At 44.9% G+C, this 22,570-nt stretch overlaps 1 protein-coding gene across 2 annotated transcripts in view; it reads right to left on the bottom strand.

Moving 5' to 3' along the window:
- The window catches only part of CGNL1 (cingulin like 1), a 168,339-nt gene that overhangs the window by 63,777 nt on the left and 81,992 nt on the right, over window positions 1–22,570 (bottom strand). For both annotated transcript variants that reach the window (XM_012783044.3, XM_076004409.1), the window contains exon 8: window positions 20,686–20,898. In XM_012783044.3, coding sequence (XP_012638498.2) covers window positions 20,686–20,898 — 213 coding nt within the window. The remainder of the gene's footprint in view (window positions 1–20,685; window positions 20,899–22,570) is intronic.

Below are 22,570 nucleotides of genomic sequence, written 5' to 3'. Positions count from 1 at the left end.
TTGGGGGGGATCACATGATTATATCAACAGATGCAGGGACAGCCCTTGGCAAAACTTAAAATCCATTCATAATTTAAAAAACAAACAAACAACAATAATAAAAAACCCTCTCAAAACACTATGAGTGGCCGGGCGCTGTGGCTCACGCCTGTAATCCTAGCTCTTGGGAGGCCGAGGTGGGCGGATTGCTCAAGGTCAGGAGTTCGAAACCAGCCTGAGCAAGAGCGAGACCCCGTCTCTACTATAAATAGAAAGAAATTAATTGGCCAACTGATATATATATAAAAAATTAGCCGGGCATGGTGGCACATGCCTGTAGTCCCAGCTACCCGGGAGGCTGAGGCAGAAGGATCACTCGAGCCCAGGAGTTTGAGGTTGCTGTGAGCTAGGCTGACGCCACGGCACTCACTCTAGCCTGGGCAACAAAGCGAGACTCTGTCTCAAAAAAAAAAAAAAAAAAAAAAAAAAAAAAAAAAAACACTATGAGTAGAGGGGAACATTCTCAACTTGATTAAGAGCATCTACAAAAGATCTACAACTAGGCCGGGCTTGGTGGCTCACGCCTGTAATCCTAGCACTCTGGGAGGCTGAGGCGGGCGGATTGCTCGAGGTCAGGAGTTCAAAAACAGCCTGATCAAGAGCGAGACCCCCATCTCTACTAAAAATAGAAAGAAATTAATTGACCAACTAAAAATATATATACAAAAAATTAGCTGGGCGTGGTGGTACATGCCTGTAGTCCCAGCTACTTGGGAAGCTGAGGCAGAAGGATTGATTGCCTGAGCCCAGGAGTTTGAGGTTGCTGTGAGCTAGGCTGACGCCACAGCACTCAGTCTAGCCAGGGCAGCAAAGTGAGACTCTGTCTCAAAAAAAAAAAAAAAAAAAAAAAAAAAGATCTACAACTAACATTATACTTAGTGGTAAGAGACTAAATGCTTTCCTCCTAAGATTGGGAATAAGGCAAAGGTGTCTGTTGTCACCACTCTGATTCAACATAGTATTGGAAGTTCTAGCCCACAAATAAGGCAGGAAAAAGTAGCATAAGGCATACAGATAAGAAAGGAAGAAATAAAACTAGCCCTATGTGCATATAACATGACTGTTTATGTATAAAATCCCAAGGAATCTCCCCAAAACAAAAAATAAAAACTAATAAGTAACTTCAGCAAGGTAAATAAAGGTCCTGATACAAAATAAACATAGCAATACCATACATTTGTATCTCTGCACACTAGTAATGAATACGAGGATACTGAAATTTAGTTTAATAACAATTACAATCACTCAAAAAAAAATTAAACAAATAAATGCTGGCGTGGTTGCGGAGAGAGAGGAACACTCCTACACTGCTGGTGGGACTGCAAACTAGTTCAACCTCTGTGGAAAGCAATATGGAGATACCTTAAAGCGATACAAGTGAATCTACCATTTGATCCAGCAATCCCATTGCTGGGCATCTACCCAAATGATCCAGTGACACTCTACAAAAAAGACACCTGCACTCGAATGTTTATAGCAGCACAATTCATAATTGCAAGGCTGTGGAAACAGCCCAAGTGCCCATCAATCCAAGAATGGATTAATAAAATGTGGTATATGTATACCATGGAGTACTATTCAGCTCTAAGAAACAATGGTGATATAGCACATCTTATATTTTCCTGGTTAGAGCTGGAACCCATACTACTAAGTGAAGTATCCCAAGAATGGAAAAACAAGCACCAGATATATTCTCCAGCAAACTGGTATTAACTGAGTAGCACCTAAGTGGACACATAGGTGCTACAGTAATAGGGTATTGGGCAGGTGGGAGGGGGGAGGGGGGCGGGTATATACATACATAATGAGTGAGATGTGCACCATCTGGGGGATGGTCATGATGGAGACTCAGACTTTTGGGGGGAGGGGGGAAATGGGCATTTATTGAAACCTTAAAATCTGTACCCCCATAATATGCCAAAAAAAAAAAATTAAACAGATATAAATCTAAAATAACATAGGGCTTGTATGGTTAAAAATACAAAGTCAAATGATGAACAATGTGAAATAAAGCATAACAGAGCTAAGTAAATGGAGAGACATACAATGTTCATGGATAGGAAGACAACATAGTAAAGATGTCGATTGCCAAACATTTATATAAAAAGGTAAAGTAACTAGAATAGCTAAAACAATTTTGGAGAATAAAGGAGTAGGAACAAGTATACCAGATTTCAAGAGATTATATAGCCACAGTAATCAAGACTATGTGATATTGGCAAAGGGACAGAAACACAAGTCAATGAAATAGGATGGAGAACCAAGAAACAGATCAACATAAATATGACCAACTCTTTTTTGTTTCGAGACAGAATATTGCTCTGTCGCCTTAGGTGGAGTGCAGTGGCATCATCGTAGTTCACTGCAACCTCAAACTCCTGGTTCAAGCAATCTTTCTGCCTCAGCCTCCTGACTACAAGCATGTACCATGATGCCCAGCTAATTTTTCTATTTTTAGTAGAGACAGGGCCTTGCTCTTGCTCAGGCTGGTCTTGAACTCCTGAGCTCCAGCAATCCTCCCACCTCGGCCTCCCACGTGCCCAACTCATTTTTGACAAAGGTTCAAAAGCAATTCAACATAGGAAGAATAGCCATTTCACTAAATGGTGCTGGAACAATTGGATGTCCACAGGCAAAATAACTGAAGCTTGACCTTATACAAAATTCCACCTTATACAAAACTTCCACCTTATACAAAACTTATACAAAATTTCCACCTTATACAAACTTCCACCTTATACAAAATTTAACTCAAAATGGATCATGAACTTAAATGTAAAATTACAAAAACCTTAAGAAAAAAAACATAGGAGAAAAATCTCAGTGATCTAAAGTAGACAAAGAGTTCTTAGACTTTACACCAAAAGCACACAATCCATAGGAGGAAAAAGTTAGACTATCAAAATTAAAGACTTTTTCTCTTCAAAAGACCCTGTTTAAAGGATAAAAAGACAAACTACAGACTAGGAGAATAGATTTACAAACCACATATTTGACAAAGTTCTCATATCTAGAATATATAAAGAACATTAAAAACTCAACAGTGAAAAAAACCCCAAACAATTGAATTAGAAAATGAGCAAAAGACCTCTGACTTGAGGGGGGAGGGAGGGCATGGGCAATATACGTAACCTTAATATTTGTACCCCCATAATATGCTGAAATAAAAAAGAAAAGAAAATTAGCAAAAGACACAAATAAATATTTCACTGAAGAAGATACACATGACGAAGATGACAAATGAGCACAAGAAAAGATGTTCAATATTATTAACTATTAGGAAACTGTATTAAAGCCATAATAATATATCACTGCATACTTATCACAGTGGCTAAATAAAAAATATTGACATGGCCAAATGCTGGCAAAGATTTGGAGAATTTGGATCACTCATAAATTGCCATGGGGAATATAAAATGGTGCAGCCACTCTGGAAAATAATCTCGTAGTTTCTTTAAAAACTAAACATGTAACTACCAATCAAGATAACAATTGTACTCCTAGACATTTATCCCAGAAAAATTAAAACGTATTTGCACAAAAACATGTTCATAGAAGTTTTATAACAGCATAAAACTAGAAGCATCCCAGATGTCCTTCAGTGGGTGAATGATTAAACAAACTGTGGTACATCTCTACTGTGGAATACTACTCAGCAATGAACAGGAAAGAACTGCTTGATACAAGTAACAGCTTAGATGGACTCCAAAGAACCATGCTTAATGAAAAAAGCCAATCCCAAAAAGTTATATGCTGTATGATTCCATCTATATATTATCCTTGAAATAGTAAAATCTAAAATCTGGAGAAGAGATTAGTAGTTGGTTTAAGGGGAAAGGGGAAGGGACAGGAAGGAAGTAGGCATGGCTACCAAAGGACAACAGGAGGAATCGGGGCGATGTATATGCTCTATATCTTGACTGTACCAACGTCAATATCCTGGCATATTATAATAACAGTGTTATTATAGTATACATTAACCGTTTGTAATACATTACCTTTGGGGGAGATGGCATAAAGGGTACACTGGATCTATCTGTATTATTTCTTACAAATGTGTGTGAATTTACAATGATCTCAAAACAAAACATTTAATAAAAAAATTCATTCTTAAACTTTGCCCTCTACTTAAAAAAAAACAAATAAGTATTTCCTGATCACTGGCTCAGCTAACAAATACACTATTGGTTGAGCTGATGTTGTCTGGATGCTAACAGAAGGTTTTTAAAGTATACAAGTCATTGAGGAATGATTTGGGGGAAAATAATAGAAAATCTATGATGACATACCAAAGAAAGTTGGTTTCAGCAACACTTTGGATAGAATGGGAGACCATTGTCCTAAGTGAAGTATGTAAAGAATGGAAAAACAAATACCACACAGGCTCACTATTAAATTGGAACTAACCAATGAGCACGCATGCGCACAGAGGGAAGTAAAACTCAGTGGAAATCAAGCCAGGGGGAGAGGAGAGGAGGGAATGAGTGAAAACCTACCTAATGGGTACAGAGAACACTATCTGAGTGATGGGCACACTTATAACCCTGACTCGAGCATAACAAAATCAATACATGTAACCAAAAACATTTATACCCCAGTAATATTTTGAAATAAGGTAATATGAAAAAGGTAATATTTTAAAAACCGTGCAATGTTACTTCAAAATAAAATATATATAAACATTTGTAAAAAAAGAAAGAAAGAAAGAAATGTTGGTTTCAAAAGGAAAGGGGGTAGCCCCAAGCCAGGTGATAGGAATAACAAGGTCTCAGACCCACTAATAGCGCAAAAGTTCATGGATGGATCACTGGAAACCAAAAATGTACCTATCTTCTTTTTAGAAGGCTGTATACATTCTCAGCTACAACATACAATTTTCTTCATGAATATTAATTTCACTCTTAAGGATGGGATCTGGGTCACTTAAATTCTTCTATCAATGTCTTTCCAATGGTGTCTCTTCAAACTCCTCCTCAAAGACCAGAAGAAACTACTACAACTTATTAGACTAGGGTATTTTTGCCATAGACAAATAAATGATACTCATAACACTTTTTTTTTTTTTTTTTGAGACAGAGTCTCACTTTGTTGTCCAGGCTAGAGTGAGTGCCGTGGTGTCAGCCTAGCTCACAGCAATCTCAAAATCCTGAGCTCAAGCGATCCTCCTGCCTCAGCCTCCCAAGTAGCTGGGACTACAGGCATGCGCCACCATGCCCGGCTAATTTTTTCTATATATTTATATATTAGTTGGCCAATTAATTTCTTTCTATTTATAGTAGAGACGGGGTCTCACTCTTGCTCAGGCTGGTCTCGAACTCCTGACCTCAAGCAATCCACCTGCCTCAGCCTCCCAGAGTGCTAGGATTACAGGCGTGAGCCACCGCGCCCGGCCTCATAACTCTTTTTTTTTTTTTTTTTTTTTTTTGAGACAGAGTCTCACTTTGTTGCCCAGGCTAGAGTGAGTGCCGTGGCGTCTGCCTAGCTCACAGCAACCTGAAACTCCTGGGCTCAAGCAATCCTGCTGCCTCAGCCTCCCGAGTAGCTGGGACTACAGGCATGTGCCACCATGCCCGGCTAATTTTTTCTATATATATTAGTTGGCCAATTAATTTCTTTCTATTTATAGTAGAGACGGGGTCTCGCTCTTGCTCAGGCTGGTTTCAAACTCCTGACCTCGAGCAATCCGCCCGCCTCGGCCTCCCAGAGAGCTAGGATTACAGGCGTGAGCCACCGCGCCCGGCCTCATAACTCTTTTAAGTATTAAATTCAATGCATATTTTCATGCCCACGCTCAATGTTTTGGACAGAGAGGCCCTAGAAATAAGAGGCATAAAAATTCCCCATCTCAGGTGATGAAAGGTTCATTTATCCTCTTCTGGTCATATTTTATTTTAAAAAATTATCTAGTAACTAGAGCATATAGCTCTGATATTGCAATAAAATCAACACTGGCTGATTTGGGATAACTGCGGGCTGATATTCCTGGAGAAAAAAATCCCACCCAGCTTAATATGCAAGGCTTGTGGCTTATCCTCCACCCTTTCCTGTCCCCCTCTATACCTTTCAGACCCATCTTTTCTCCCTTGACCCTCTAGATCTTTGGCTCTAAGTCCTGCCTTTCCCCTCTGGGTACTGCCAGCTTCCCCGCTTCCTTCCACACCAGCCCGCACCCTGCTCACGATGTCCATCACACTTCAAACCGCTCCGTCCCTTCCACCCGTCTCTAATGCTGATTGCTCCTGTAGCTGGGCCTGGTTGGCCCCCAGCCCACTCCCTTCCAGCTCCCATCCTTCCTTTCCCACATCCCCCTTTTCCTGGCTGGCTCCCTCTTCTTCACTCCCACCCTCCGCACTCTCATCTCGGGCCAACCGCCTTCTCCAAAAGCACATGTGTGTTTACAGAGCGTGTATGTGTTGGCTGGATCAAGGTGCCGGCCGGTGTGATGGAAAAAGCAGTAGACCAGGAACCCAAAAGCTGGATGTTAGACCCACCCCCGACCAAGTCACTGCACCTTCCTGGAGGACGGGGGGGGGGGGGGGCAGGTGGACTTCTGCATGCTCTGCAGATCTGGACCGGCACTAACTGCATTCCCACTTCAGAGATCAACAAACACATTAATTTAGATAACTCCCTAACGAGACTAGAACTTTTTTTTTTTTCCCAGCATATTATGGGGATATAAATGTTTAGGTTACGTATATACTGCCTTGCCCCACCCCCCAGTCAGAGCTCAAGCGTGTCCATCCCCCAGATGGTGCGTGTCGCACTCGTTATGTTGTATATATACCCATCCCCGCCTTACCCCTCCCATCTGCCTGACACCCGATAAACGTCATTCCTATATGTCCACGTAGGTGTTGATCGGTGAAACCAATTTGCTGGTGAGTACACGTGGTACTTATTTTTCCATTCTTGGGATACTTCACTTAGTAGTAAGGGTTCCAGCTCTATCCAGGAAAATACAAGAGGAGCTATATCACCATTGTTTCTTATAGCTGAGTAGTACTCCATGGTATACATACACCACATTTTATTAATCCACTCGTGTATTGATGGCCACTTGGGTTGTTTCCACATCTTTGCAATTGTGAATTGTGCTGCTGAGACTAGAGCTTTTAAGCTAGCTTTCCACAACACACCACCAGGCAACTACTGCCCTGGGCTGGTTTCATTTCGGGGAAGGGAGGAGCCAAGTCTACAGCGAGAGTACCTCCTCCAGTTAAAGTGCCTTCCAGAGCAGCAGTGCTGTTGACTGTACCTACACCCCAGGAAGTTTCATCAGTTTAACCTGCTGGTAGCACCAGAGGGAAAAGATTCAGAACTGCTCAGGCAAAAGGGCTATGAATTTAAAATAAAAGGAGACTGGGGGACTGGGGCACCTCTTTCACCTACAACACCTACCAGGCCCAGACGTCGCTCTACTGCCTCTCCTACAGGACATCTTGATCACTGTGGCCTTCGTGTTCCCAACATGATGTGAAGCCAGGCCCCTGACCCTGTGTGACATCTTTGTCCCCTGAACCCCGTGGACAGCACGAGCAAACAGTTCTGGCTGCTGCATGCAGATGACTGAATGTGTAGGAATGTCAGCCGCAAACTCAGAGACAGGCTTAACCTTGAAACAAGAAGTTATTTCTGGGCCATATTATCCTGCTGGTTGAATGCCAGGCCAGGTTCTGACTAATTTCTACCAGTTTTGTCAAGGTTAACACCAGTGGCTGCACAGGGGGAGAGTAAATTATTAAGCCTGGTTCTCCACTGGGCCTGCACGGGCCACAGAGTTCACCAGCTGCCAGTCACGTTTTCCCTCCAGTTCAGCAGCAGGAAGCACACGGTACACAGCACAGGCATCTGCTTCTGGCTTGAAGGGTCACTAAGTCAGCTGCATTGAGTTGGACACTGAGTTGGGCCTGCAAGGGAAACTGTTCCCGACAGGATTGGTAGAAGGAACCACAGCAGGAGCCTGGCGTCCCAGCATCTCAGAAACCAAGTATCAAAGGAGCCATGGGAACCTTCTCGTGCAGGCTCACAGGCTTAGAGACATGGAAGAAAACAGCCTTGACCAGTCCCTGCAAATCAGAGAGCACATGGAGTCCAAACAGCAGACTGTTCCTCTGGACTTGGCACATGCTGGACTCAAGTTCAAGGTCATAGTTATAAACTCCCCAACTGGCTCAAAAGACTTCCCCATATGGACTCTACCAAACAATCCCACTACCTATTTTCCAAAGCTTATTGATGCCTTGGTTCTTGCTCCAAAGAGATGAAGAACTCAGTGTTTTCCAACAAGATTTGCCAGCCTCTAAGTCTTCCTGGCACTGTTATCCAGCCAACACTTTCCCTGGTGCAGAGCAGACACCTTCAAGCTCTTGGACAATTAGAGATGGACATGACAAGGTTTTAACAGCCCCCTATGCCACATCTGCCCGTGTGCTTTCAGACCCATCTCTACTGCCACCTTCTTTGGGCTCTGTCATTTATTTGCTTGACTTCTTTATCCCCAGCCTTGTTCCAAAAAGTCTTTGAAGCGCATCCAGCCTTTTATTTCTAACTGTAAGTGGACTCAAAGTTTCCCTAAAATCCAGACACCGCCAGTATTTCTTCCCTCTGGACCACACACTTAAGAAACATGTGCAGAAATTTAGCAAATAAAACACAAAGAAAGGAAAAAAGGGGAAGTGTTAAAAGGAGAAATATGTGTGCTTGGCCATATTCACTCCTTCATCTGCAAGGCCCCCAAGGATAAGGCCCATCCATGACTTTGGAATTTCCTGAGGAAAGGAACAAGCCTCTCCCAGTCCCCAACTCCTACTCACTGCTGACAAAATAGCATTACTTTATTCGTTACTGTGAAAACTGCTGCAATCGCCCTGCAGGAACTAAACACCTTGCCCTTCATTTTGTCTTTCATGAAACGAGACTAATGAAGCTGGCTCTGACAAATTCCGTCCCCTAGTCATGACTGGGGCAGAGGGATTTTCCATTGCATCTCACCCTCACTTGTCCCTACATGCATTTCCAGAATACTAATGTGTGGTCACCATAAACACATGACTTATTCTAGCCAAAACCTCACTAAACCACACTTAATCACTTCAGAGGCCACCTACCACTCTAATGGTTTCTATTGCAATCCATCCCCCACCAGCGATATGCCTAACTCCATTTATATCAGCCCAGTACCAGAAACAGACAAGCACTCAGAAATATTTGTTGAATGAATAAATACATGAACCCAAACAAAATGATTAACTGCCTGGGGGTAAGTCTATGGAAAGTACAAAAATGAATGTGGAAAATGGCTACCCCTAAAGAGGTGTTCGAGTCTCGGCAGAGAACAATACATACTTTGGCGCGTGAAGCTCCCTCTGCCTGGAATGCCCTTTCCCACCCAAAAGTCACCTGGCTAATTCCCACTGCCCCCAAGACTCAATCCAAGCCTCACTTTCTCTTAGGAACCTGCCCTGGCCCGCCTGCACTGAGCAACCACTGCTGAACAGTTAGTTAGCCCCTTCCTGAGCTATTCTATACATGCAAAAGCATATATGCGTGTGTAGCCATTTCTGGCTTGTTTTTTATAACACAAATAGCACCCGTTTCGAACAGAGGAAACAAAAACAGGGAAAGGCTAGGAGACTTCTATAAAGTCAATGGCCAAGCCAGGTTTAAAACCCTGCCATCTCCTTAAATGATGCTAGTGTTCTTTGTGCACACTCCAATTCATTCATACAGCAAATACTGTGCACTCTGCAAAGTATCAGGGAGACAAAGGACAAGACACTCCTTCTTGAAGACGGGGAGCATGACATTTCACCTGCTAGGTACAGCCCAGCATAACAAGGACTAGACCGAGGGCATGGCAGGATGCCGTGATTCCTGCTGCAGTTGATGGCTATCAGAAAATGCAGCATAAAAGATGGTTTTGTCAAAATGCTGTATCGGATATCTATTGCTGTATAACAAATTGCCCCAAAACTTAGCAGCTTAAAATAACTACCATTATCTCACCGAGTTTCTGAGGGTACGGAATCTAGAAGCAACTCCGTTGGGTGGTTCTGGCTGAGGGTTTCTTGTGCAGTCACAGTCCAGCCGCAGTCATCTGAAGGCTTGACTGGGGCTGGGGCATCTGCCTCCAAGATGGCGCACTCCTACGGCCACCGGTAGGTGGCCTCAGTCCCCCACCCCATAGGCCTTTTTCAAAGGCTGCTTGAGTACCCCCACAACATGGTGGCTGGCCTCCCCAACAGCAATAGATCCAAGAGGAAGCAAGGAGGGAGCTCCAATGACTTTTACGACCTAGCAACGGAAGTCCCACCCCATCATTTCCATGATGCCCTATTGGTTACCACAGATCGGCCTCTTCAACAAGGGAAGGGACAACCATGGAGCAAGAGTACCATGAGGCGTGGCTCCCTGGGGACCATCTGAGAGCCTGGCTGCCACAAATGCCTTAAATACCCTGATTTACTTTGCCATTATAGACATTCCTGTTTCCTTACTGCTTCTTATCCAATGGATTTAGAGCTCATGACATGTTCCATTTTCTGCTTAAAGTGATCAAATAATAATGCCAAAATTTTCCACTGAGTAAAGATCTACTTAATGATCTTGGCAAGTCTTTAGAAAAATAACCATCAGGCAGAGTTTAGAGGGTCAGAGCGCATATAATACAGATTGAATAGGATTTCCAATAATAAAATTAAAGCTTTTTCCCTTTCAGATGGTAAGGATTCAGCTGCTCGCAATATTACGGTGGCTGTGATTGTCTATTGGCTATTTAAAGTAGCTCCTCTCACTGCACTGCCCAGTTCTTGTGATCTGACCATACCCACATCTGGAAACACATCTGGTCTGGGGACCTCAGTGACTGGCCACAGCCACTTCCTCGCTCACACTCCTAGACGCTGGGCCATGTCCATGGATGGTTCAGAGATGTCAGAACCACTCCACTTGGGGAGACAGGAGAGCACCCCACTGCGTTATTTATTCTTGCTCTATAAACGTTCAAAGGTGTTTTCAGCACTGACCCATCATAACAGCCTTATTAGACAAGAAACAAATGAAAACCTACCTCCTACAAACTTCACCACCGACACACCGAACTTTTCCCTTCATCCACAAGCCCTATCGACTCTCATCCTCCTGCTCACAGGCGCATTTTACAAATTTGGACAACTGGCACTTAACAAACAAAGGGCAAAACCTCACCAAGAAAATGGGGGGCCCTACGTGATCCTATGCCCTTCCCTTGCTCCACAGGAACCAGCAGAGGGAGGGGCGAGCACTGATCCCAATAAAACTGAAACGGATTGCTGAAGAGACCTCAGAGAGCCTGTCCCTCCACCTTAAGCGGCAGCATGAGCAAACTATCCCAGGACGGGCCATCTCACCCGTAAACCCAGAGCAGGCTCATTTTCACAGAAGGAATCCGCCGGCGTCAAACACTCCCATGCAGTCTCTCTCTCTCTCTCTCTCTCTGTCTCTCTGAAAGTCTTCGGCAATTTCTAGTGCTCTCAGGAAAAAGAACAGAACCCTCAAGAGGCTCCCACGGGCTGCACGAGCCTCCGCACTTGCCTCTACTTCGCCTCACAGCACAGTGGCCATCGCCCTCCACAGCCCAGCCGTACTGGCCATCGTTCCGCACTGTGGACAGAACACGCTCCCTCCTGCCACAGGCCCTTTGCACATGCTGCTTCCTCTGCTTGGGCCATTCTGTGGGTTTGCTTTTTGTCTATCTAGTTAATTCCTATTCATCCGTCATACCTCCATCTTCCTCTTCCTCAAGGAAGCTTTCCTCCCCTCCCTCGCTCCCTCCCTCCCACTCTCCCTCCCTCCCTCACTTTTGAAGCACTCACCACGACCAAACTACACATTTACACATGTGATTATCTGAGTAACGTCTGTCTCACCCCTTTTGTCCATCTCATTCCTCCAACTCAGCACAGTGCCAGGCATAAATATAAATGGAGGTCTCCTTAGATATTTGCCTAATTAATCAATGACTATGAATGAACTATTTACTAAATGGAGACTCCAATGTAGCAATAATCCATTCCCAAGAATTAGAAATTGACGCTTTTTTTTTTTTTTGAGACAGAGTCTCACTTTGTTGCCCAGGCTAGAGTGAGTGCCGTGGCGGCAGCCTAGCTCACAGCAACCTCAAACTCCTGGGCTCAGGCAATCCTCCTGCCTCAGCCTCCTGAGTAGCTAGGACTACAGACATGCACCACCATGCCCAGTTAAATTTTTATGTTATATATATATATTTTTTTAAGTTGTCCAGCTAATTTCTTTCTATTTTTTAGTAGAGACGCGGTCTCCCTCTTGCTCAGGCTGGTCTCGAACTCCTGAGCTCAAACGATCTGCCCACTTCAGCCTCGCAGAGTGCTAGGATTACAGGCGTGAGCCACCGCACCCAGCCTGACGTTGACTACTGAACATCAAATCTGCTCGGTGGTTTAATCCGGTTCCCCTCATCACTCGTGATCTTGGGTGGGCAGCCTCAGGCAAGGGGTCTCCCCACTCCGCCCTGCGAGCAGGACCCCGGCGAGGCAAGGCACAGACAGCAAGACTCGACGACAGACCCCATCTGTGAGCTTCACGGCCCCCGCCTCACAGTTAAGTCTCAGCACATCCTCTTCACGCTGCATGAGAATCTGCTGTGATTTTCTGGGTCATCCGGGTGCTCGGGGGGGTCTTGGAAGCCCTGCCTTCAGCCCCCCCCATTGGAACTGCTGGAAAACGCCAGCTGCTAAAACGTGGTCACGAGGCTTCAAGGTAGGGTCATTAAAAACTACCCAGTTTTTCCCTGTGTGGGGAAAATTCCTAATGGAATTCTTCATAGCTCTTCTTGCACTGTGAGGGTAAAGCCAAAAAATCCTCTCCACCAAACAACAGTGGCCAAGTCTACTTGCCAAAGTCCTAATAGGAGACCTGGAAGGAGAGGTCCTTCTGTCATCCTAGCCAAGAAAGCCGGAGCCCTCCCATAAATATTTTATTAGCTCCTACGCTCTAGAAATCTTAACTGTAACCAGAATCTGATTTTTTCTAAATAAGTGAAATATATTTTAACTCATCCAATATTCTTTCGTTGTCTTGCATTTAGATGCAATTTAAACTTTTTGGCCACCCTATTAACCCTGAGTTTTATTAAAAAGAGGTGGGTACAAAGACAGCAGGTTCAAGGTGTGCTGGTGTCCCAAAACTCTTGGTTGGAGAGGTTCTTGGAAAAGGACGGTTCTTTTTCAGTTCTAACTCTTAAGTGCTTGGTACATAAAAGGGACTTAAGGTGTCAAATTACAGAACCAATATGGTACTTCGTTCCTGAATTTTGCCATCGAAAGCAGTAAGCCTGTCCAGATCTCCTACCTTGCACGTACCACAGCTATGGTACCTATAACTTGGTTGTCATTTTAGTTGCATACCTTTCTGCCCACAAGACCATAAAAGATCAGTGAAGCTAGAGACCACAGCTTACCTGCCTTTATATTCTTGGTGACTAGCATTGTGTGGCACGTAAAACACATTCAGGCATTTGATGACAAATGAATCGGCACATATGGGACACTCTTACTCTGTCTTCTATAACCCACAGCAAGTGACCGTGGGCAGCTCAGTTAAAATGCCGGGAAAGACTGGCAGGGACGCTCTGTTTACTGTTCACGGAGGTCCCCATCGAAGAGACTAATCTGTCACCTGACCCCTGGGGTTTTCACATGGCAGGCATGGACCCTCGGGACACAGGAGGTGCCTGGGATCAGAGCCACAGCACGGGCACCAGGGCCGTGAGGGAGCCTTCAAACAGACAAATCGGGACACCACGCCAGGCCTTTCATTTCTGTACTGTTTAATCAACACGGAATGCAGAAGAGCATTGCAATTATTAAAGAGCCATTTCTGGGGGAAGGAAAGAGAGAGAAATAAAAGAGATTTTTTTTTTAACCTTAAATCTTACCCACTTTACTTTCGCCTACGTAAAGTTCCATGTCATGGCACGTTTGAGTCTTTGCAAAAGATGTTTTCCTTTTCCTGGGTACCTGATTCTAATGCCTGCTGCTTGTTTCGCGTACACTAGCTGGCATGCACGGTAAGTTGACTATCTGAAGTTAAAATGCTGCGGAAATGAGGAATTTTTACAGTTTTCTTGGCTAACCTGGCTCGCCTGGAGAAGACAGAAATGAGATTTTACACCGAATTAGCCATGTCTTCTGGGAGGCAATTCCACTGATCCTGAGATTAGCACTGGTTTTACCACCTGACCCTCTGCTGACCTTACGCTTTGAAAAAAACCCATCCAGAGATTGGTGGGAAGGAACAAATCTAGAAGCATGTTTTTCCCTTCTACAGGACTGAGTGACGTTTCCAAAGTATTGGGTGGTAAACACACACCCAGCCAAAATTGGAGGGTGGTACTGGGGGGGCGGGGAGGGGGGGAGAAGCTTTCAACATTATTGAATTTGAATAAAATTCCTAGAGGGGTTATCGAATATAAAATGTGGGCAGAAAGAATTTATCATACAGAGACTCAGTATATAAATATATCGTGCAAAAATAATCTGCTTTTAGAAATTCCTAAAACATATTGATAATTAAGCCAAATGAAGTGTTCTTCCTCTGGCCCTCCTGTCACTGGACTTGGCTGCTTCTCCTCACGTCTCTGGGTCTTTGTCCCCACTTTCTCCTCTGGTCCTCAGCCCCTTTCTGGATCACCTTCCACTCCCCCCACCATGATGGCCAGATGGGCAGAGTAGCCCTGCCTGTCCCTAACCGTGTCCTCAAGATCCACTCATGGGCTTTCCCATCCCCCAAGCCACCTTCCAGACACCCAGAGGCGTCACCTCCTGCAGTCAGCTCTGTCCCTTCTTTCTTCCTCACACCAGTCAACACCCAGCTGTGGGGTCTCTTGACCCAGCCCCCACTTGCAACTCTCCCTCCTCACTCCTTACTTCTAACCATGCTCCGGCCTCGGGCCTCTGCTATCTCCAGGTTGCTCCACCACAAAGTGAAGTCCCTATTAGGTTCCTGATAAAAGTTGTCCCCTCGCTGGCCACCCATTAAAAACAGCCTCCACAATCTCACTTCACCCCACCTGTTCTATCTTAACTGTTCTCATGTTCTTCTTTAAAATACACACACACACCCCCACATACACATACAAAACGTTTCACTATAGAAAAACATCAAACATTTGTAAAAGATGGTGCAATTAACTCTAACTACCCATCATCCATACCGCACTCGCTCCCCCCGGACCACCACCACCAAAATGGGTTGTTTTAAAGCAAATTCCAGACAGCCTATCATTTCATCCATAAATCCTCCAATGTGTCTCTTCAAAAGACAAAGACTCTTAACAGTAACACTACTAACACCCCTAAAAAATTGTTTAAATAATTTCTTAATATTGGTAATTTAGAGAGTGTTAAGATGGTCCCAATGACTTGAGATGGTTTTTTTTGTTTTTGTTTTTCACAGCTGGTTTGTTTGAAATGGGATGCAAACCCAGCCCATGCACTGGATCTGGGCCCCAGTTCCTTTAGCCTCCTCTACTCTGCAGACACCTTAACCTCTGTTCTCCACGAGACCTAGCCCACACGTTTCACTTTCCCATCTGCAAGGTGCTGCTCGTGCTGCACTCAATACCAAGATGCCCTCGTGCCCAAATGCTGCTCCAAGTCCAACTCAAAGCATTGCCCCCTGCACAAAATCTTTCCTGACTGTCACCAGCCCTCCTCTCGGGGGATGACAGCCATGAGCTCTCCTGGAGCACTTGACCCCCACCTCACGTGGGGCATTTACTGTTTCCTATAATCAGCTTGGGAGCTCTATCTGATTTGTCTTTATAGCCTTCATAGAACCTAGCACAATACCCTGCACTTGGCAACTGCTCAGTAAATCAATTTGTAAGTGCTGTATTTAGAAATAATATAAACAGACTGGTGCAGTGGCTCGTGCCTGTAATGCCAGTACTCTGGGAGGCCGAGGTAGGAGGAGTTCAACACCAGCCTGGACCTGAGCAACACAGCAAGACCCCATCTCTCTAAAAAATAAGAAAAATTAGCCAGGTGTGGAGGCACGCACCTATAGTCCCAGCTACTTGAGAGGCTGAGGTGGGAGGATCGCTTGAACCCAGGAATCCAAGGTGAGCTACGATCATACCATTGCATTCCAGCCTGGGCAACAAAGTGAGACCCTGTCAAAAATACTACTACTACTACTACTACTAATAATAATAATAATAATAATACAAGCAGAGAAGTCAAGGATGGTAAGAGTATCTCACATGTCTTCATCCTCCCTCTTCTCCCTCATCCATTCCCTTGCCTAACTGCTGTATGTTGGGCACTCTGAAAGTGCCTAATGGCCCCAAAATCATATCACTTGGCACAAAAATAAAAGTGGCCCTTTCGCACCATCATCAAACTACCTGTAGCTTTTAGAGGCAAAATTAGTCCTTCCAAGATTAACATTTACATTATGACATTGCTCCTGACAGATGATATTCGTTCATTTTCAGAAGAAATAATTTTAATTTATAAATGAAAAGTAAAAACAGTCTAATGTCTGGGCTTGGGATGGTCAGGGACTGTAAGGGCATCTCCCCCTTTGTGTATCATTCCTCTAATCCACAAACATTTTTACTGAATGTCTATTAAATACCAAGCACAATGGGATACGCCACGTGGAAAATGAGGACAGTCCCCAGCACAGCAGGGAAGATAAAACCAAGAACAAATTTTCCAACAACACCAGGTCTCTGGAAAGTGTAAGGTCCAAGAAGCAACCAGGGAAATTCTTGGAGGAGCTGGAATATGAACTGACCCTACTCACTAAGAAATCTTAAGAAACTACACTGTGCTTCTCTCTTGCATGAGAGTGGACGATAGGAAGAGTTGTGTTTGGAAAAAGCAAACAGCTGTGCACAGTCTTCATTGCACTCACGTCCCCATTAAGCATCAATTTCCTCTAATGGGTTCCAGCCACAGCCACAAACCCAAGGAGAAAGAAGACATTTCCTTCTCAAAACTAGAAAAAGGAGAAAAGGACAAATAAAAGAAAAATGCATGTTATGAAATAAGGTGCCGAAGTACTTAACCATCTTTAAGAATGTTTGATACACAGAATCCCTTTCCTAACAAACTACGAAGATCTATTCCTTATAAGAAGAGAATTTAACTAGTTCACATCATAACCTACCCACCATGGCTCTGCGAGGTATAATTCATTCTACTAAGTGAGCGAACCCCACATCACTCAGGCATTCGTGAATTCTTGTCCATTTAAGCAATCACAATCTGGTCCTAAAAAGTTGTGGCTGTTTGAAATGTACAAAAACGCTATTGCAGAGTTATCTGTTCGGAATACCTGTATCATGTCCTTAATAAAATCTGACAGCTTTTACCAAATGTTCTAGTCATTTAAAACTCTTAGTGCTCAAGCTCAGGCCAGGATGAAGTGCTTGTTATTTGACAATGATAAAATAGCACTTTAGTGGTTTTTGGCCCCGGGGCAGTTACAAAAATAAGAGAAACTTATGAGATGAGGTTGGGCTGTCTCTCCTAAGACCGATCGGAAATTTTAATGCAATACAATTCCTTAAAGAAATGTCAACTTTTAGTCACAGTGGTAGGTGGGTCCTTCTTCTGGGGCAGGAAAAAGATAAATGCTGGTACACAAATTTAAGAAACACTCCTAACCAGATTTTAAAAAAAAAATTGTATTTAATTCACTCTCCTCCAAATATTTAATAGAGATAATCTTAAAATTCTATTCTCTAAATACCAACATGTAAATTATGTAACAAAAACTGTCTATTAAATTGACACTTTTTTTTCCATAAAATATGATGCTATCACATTTGTTCGACAGCCAGCTTAAGAAACAAAAGCTAATGAGGTGTGAAAGCACAATTATGATCCTCTTTAAGAAAATACAGAGAAACTCAAAGGCAAGGAACAGAAATACACGCAACAGCAGAGTTCCCTAAAAGACTCCCCACCATCACCACTGGAGAAAATCCAACAGGAAACACACAGCAGGGACTCAAAACCCAGCTAGGAGGAGGGACTTGTCCTCAACTGACTTTCACTCACCAGACAGATGTGACTTTGTGCCAGGCGCTGTGCTGAGCTCAAGGGGCTACTGAGATCACAGACTGCTGACCTGCAGCTTGGTTATGTTCTATCTGATTTTTTTTTTTTTTTGAAGCAAGTTTAATTTAAAAGTTGGGAGACCTCATAGAAACATCTAGGCATTGGGCTTCTCTTGAAAAATGGAAAGATCTAGCACCACAAGGCCCAGTATTCCCTCACTGGCCACTTTCAGCCAGAGCAGAGAAGCCACTGACCCCAAGAGCAAAGGGCATGCTCTCCAGCTTGCCACAGTCCCCCCATCATACCCGACTGTCACCCAACAACACACTCAGCGCTTCACGGATTTCCACTCCCTGCCTGTCCTCGGAGGTACTTGGGCTTATCATTACCCACTCTAGGAAAAAGAAAAGGGATAAAAATGCTCCCTGGGCTTAGGAAGTGCAAAGTCTAACAGAGGAGGCAGACGTGAAGCTAAATTACAACAGGTGCAAACTACAGCACAGGGACGGCGAGGGTTCAACAGAAACCCTAAGGAAGGTGCGAGTAACTCCACCAACAGCAGTGGAGCTACCTAGGGCACATTCGCAGGTGGGAGGACATTCGGGGGCAATCTTGAAGGAGGAGAGGAGGTTGGTCAGGTGGAAGAGTGGGAGCAAGTCACACTGCATGTGCAAAGAAGTGAGAGGTCTAAAGGAACGTGGAGTTTTCTGGAGATGGGGCTGGGTAGAGAAGGGCCTTCTACTCTCTACCATGTAAACAATTTTGAACTTCAATCTGGGGCAACAGGGAGCCAAGCAAGTTATTTAAGCAGAGGCTGATGTGGTCAGATTTGTTTTTATAGGGAAAGATGCTGGCAGCACTGTAGCACACCACCTGGAGCAAAGAGCCCTTGCTGGCTCACACCCCAAGGGGTACTAAGATGCAACCCCCTTTGTGTCCAGAAGCCTCAACTTCTCTGCCAGTGGTACATGTTTTGACTAACCCACCTGTTGTTTCTTTCTTAGACTGATGCGGGTCAATGCAGTTATCTTTCTTGAATTGGCATAATGAAAATTCAACGCAGACCTTCGACAGGGGCAGAATGCAGTGACTTAAGTCTCTACTGATGATCTCAATTCCATGCAACAAAGACATCCTCTCTCACCTGCCACATTTCCTTTCCCTACTTAAGTGTCTGTGGCAGTCCGGAACCTAGAAGCTTCCAATAAAATATCTCCCGTGCTCCATGTGTGGCACGAGTTTGATTTTCCTTACGGACAAATCACTACACACATACATATATGCCCAAACACTGTTCTCAACTCCCCTTCAGTGAGCCACCCAGACTATACCATGTTAACCTTGAACTTCAAGACAAGGTCTGAGGGTGATAAGGAAGTAAACGAGAGAACAAAGGAGAACCCTTTCACGCAGAGCCTGTTGGCATTAACCTGACGAAGCAACAGCACAGGGGTCAACGGCAAGGACACTGGGCTGTTGCACAGAAATGAAATGAGATGCAAAAAAACGCGCATGTCCCCTCAGAGCAATGCAAATCAAATCAGTTTCGCTTTTCTCTCTCAGATTCAATCAAATCTCAATAAAAGCTAAGATAGGCAAATCGACAAGAGGCTTTTTAAAACCGTCTCAAAGTTGTAATAACCCCAAACAGACTATTTCCCAGACTTTTTATTGTTATAACAAACAAACCCATCTTTCACTCCTTGTCATTTGCAATTACTGTGCCATAATTGAAAATCCGTGAATCACCATGGGGCTTCGGGGAGAGGGCCTACTATCTCTGAGCTGTCGCTGTAATCGTCACAGAATAAACAAACAATACCAAGAGTACATTTTTTCACCTATAGATTGAAGAGACTCTGAAAAACTTGTGCTCTGTAATTCCCCTCTTTCCCTAAAGATGGCATGATATTTCAAAGCATTTTCCCCTTCGAAATATTGTTTTTCTCTTCTTCAACAGCCAACAGGCCTGCACCAAAAGGCTCCAACATAATTTTCGAATCTATTTGTAGGAGCCAAGAATTCAATTAAGAGTAAAATTATCTTGTTAGGGTTTGGGCAATTCAGCCAATTAACCCTCTTGTGACTCTGTTGAAAAAAAGAACTCGAATTGTCTAACAAAAGGCTGCACAAAATCAAAAGGAACAGACTGGGGGCAAGGGTAAAGGGTTCCAGAAATCTGCATCCGGTCTGCAACTCTCCCCATCAGCAAAGTCACACGATGCCTTAAGCCTGTGACCTTTAGGAATGCCTGAGAGAGCGCAGCTCCTCACTGCAAGGGGCTGCAGAACTTCAAAAATTCGTTCGAGGGCCGCTAAATCTCCCGTCCTGCCATGGATGCAACCAACGTCTTTAACTATGTTGAAGTCTACAGACTTTGAAAGTCTACGGCAGAACCACTGAGCTCATTCCTCGTGAACAAGCTCTGTTTCCATGACTGGATGAAAGTGAGTTTCACTCTGCGACTAAAAGGAAGGAAGACACCCAGCAACAGGGTGGGAGAGGTGGTCCTACCCTCTCGCCTGCCCCAGGCCGGAGTCTCCCCCGTGCTCACCTTGGTGGCTTCCTCCACGCTCTCCCTCAGGACCTGCAGCTCCGCGTCGTACTGCTCCTTCAGTTTGTCCATCTCGCGATCGTGGCTGGACACCTCCTCTTTCAGGGCTCCCTTCAGGGCAGTGAGTTCGCGCTCCCGCTTCCTCAAGAGGTCTTCTTGCTCCTCCTTGGCGATCAGCAGGTCTCGAAGATCCTGCTTCGCCTGTAAGAGCTCCTATCGCGGGAAACATGAAGAAGGGAGGCGAAGATTAAACATCTCCCCTCCAGAGCGGCCGCCCGATGTACGGCCACCTCCCCTGTCCCCGCTGCTCTTCCTTCCTCGGCCCACACACCTGTGCAGACCATCTCTTCCTCTCCCCCCTGCACCTCTCAGAGACCATCATCCCCTTGGATATGTCTGTCTTGGCTTCTTGGAGATGCCATTGAATGTGAGGGGGAAAAAGGGAAACGGACGTAACTGTCACTGCCTTGGGGGGAACCATCTCGTCTCATTTCTACGTAACGGTCTGTCACCCTTGCTGTTGCCCTGCACCTGCTGCTGCTTCCCGGGGGACACGCTGACTCGCTGGCCCTACTTGCTTCCTGCCCCTGCGTGCGGGCAAACCCCAATCCACGCTCCTCGAGCTCAGGAAGACTTGGCGCATTTTCCCCCTATCTCATTTGTCCATCTGAGCAGAGCACAATATTCACCTTTTCTCCTCCTCAACTGCCAAGAGTTCATAAGGAAAGTCTTACAAAACTGGGGCAACAAGTTCCACTGCAAATCACTTTGCCTGAACCCAAGTGTGTCCTGCCAAAGGCTCAGCATTCCCCCCACTTCAACACCTTTGCCCGAGACTTTCCTGGGGCCCCAGCAGCCCAGGGCTCACCCCCACCTGCAGACTTGGTGGAGGCCTGGGCTGTCCAGCAGAGCCCTCATCTTCCTCCCACCTCCACGCTGCGCTCCGGCCCTCTCCCCACCCGGGTCACCGCCCCTGCCGGCCCACTCCCAGTCTCCACTCCACCCGTCAATTCCTCTCGCTGCCATTTGGGTCTTTTCTGTTTTCTTCAATCTTGGCTCCCCTGTAAGCGTTACCACCAAACTTTTTGAAAGCGTGATTTTTCTTTTACGTGGGCACTAAAGCCTTCGTTTTTAAATTTTCTTTTGCTTATTTGTTTAGAGATGAGGACTTGCTACGTTGCCCAGGCTAGAGTACAAAGGCCATTCACAGGAATGATCACAGCTCACTGCAGCCTCCAACTCCCAGGCTCAAGCGATCCTCCCACCTCGGCCTCCTGAGTGGCGGGGACCACAGGCATGCGCGCCAGCTTAGGTTCACTGTCTTGACTTCGTCACTACGTATTTACTCCTTAACCTCTTGCTATCTTTATGTCCCTACTCTACTAAGACAGCTCCCTCTCCAAGGTCATTGTGACCTCCGAGTCGCCACAACCAGGGGCCCTTTCTCAGTCCTCAACGTTCCTGAGCCCTCTTTGATCCTCTCTGCCCATCTCCTTAAGAGTCTCTTCTTCCTTTTAATATAAAGACGACACACTCTCCCGTTTTCTCCGACAGGCCACTTTTTCTGTGATAATCTTTTCTGGCTTTTCTCTCCCTCTTCCTAAAAGCTACAATGATCCCCAAGAATGCAACTCAGCATTCTTTATTCTCTTTCGGCAGACTCCTCTATTTTTCTCCAACTACTAATTCTATGTAACAGACTCCCAAACCTTTACGTCCAGCCTTTCTCTGAGTTCAGACCTGCGCTAACATTCAATGACCCCCCACACGAATCCACCTGGATTTCCCGCAGGAACCTCGGACTCGGTAGGATGACACTTTTAAGTGAATTCTGCAGTGAATTCCTTCCTTTCCTCTCCCTTTGTTCATTATTCCTGTCAACAGC

The sequence above is a fragment of the Microcebus murinus genome, chromosome 6, assembly GCF_040939455.1.
Source record: "Microcebus murinus isolate Inina chromosome 6, M.murinus_Inina_mat1.0, whole genome shotgun sequence".
NCBI lineage: Eukaryota > Metazoa > Chordata > Mammalia > Primates > Cheirogaleidae > Microcebus > Microcebus murinus.
The sequence above is the reverse complement of the archived record's forward strand: the minus strand, read 5'-3'. Positions and strand labels throughout refer to the sequence as shown.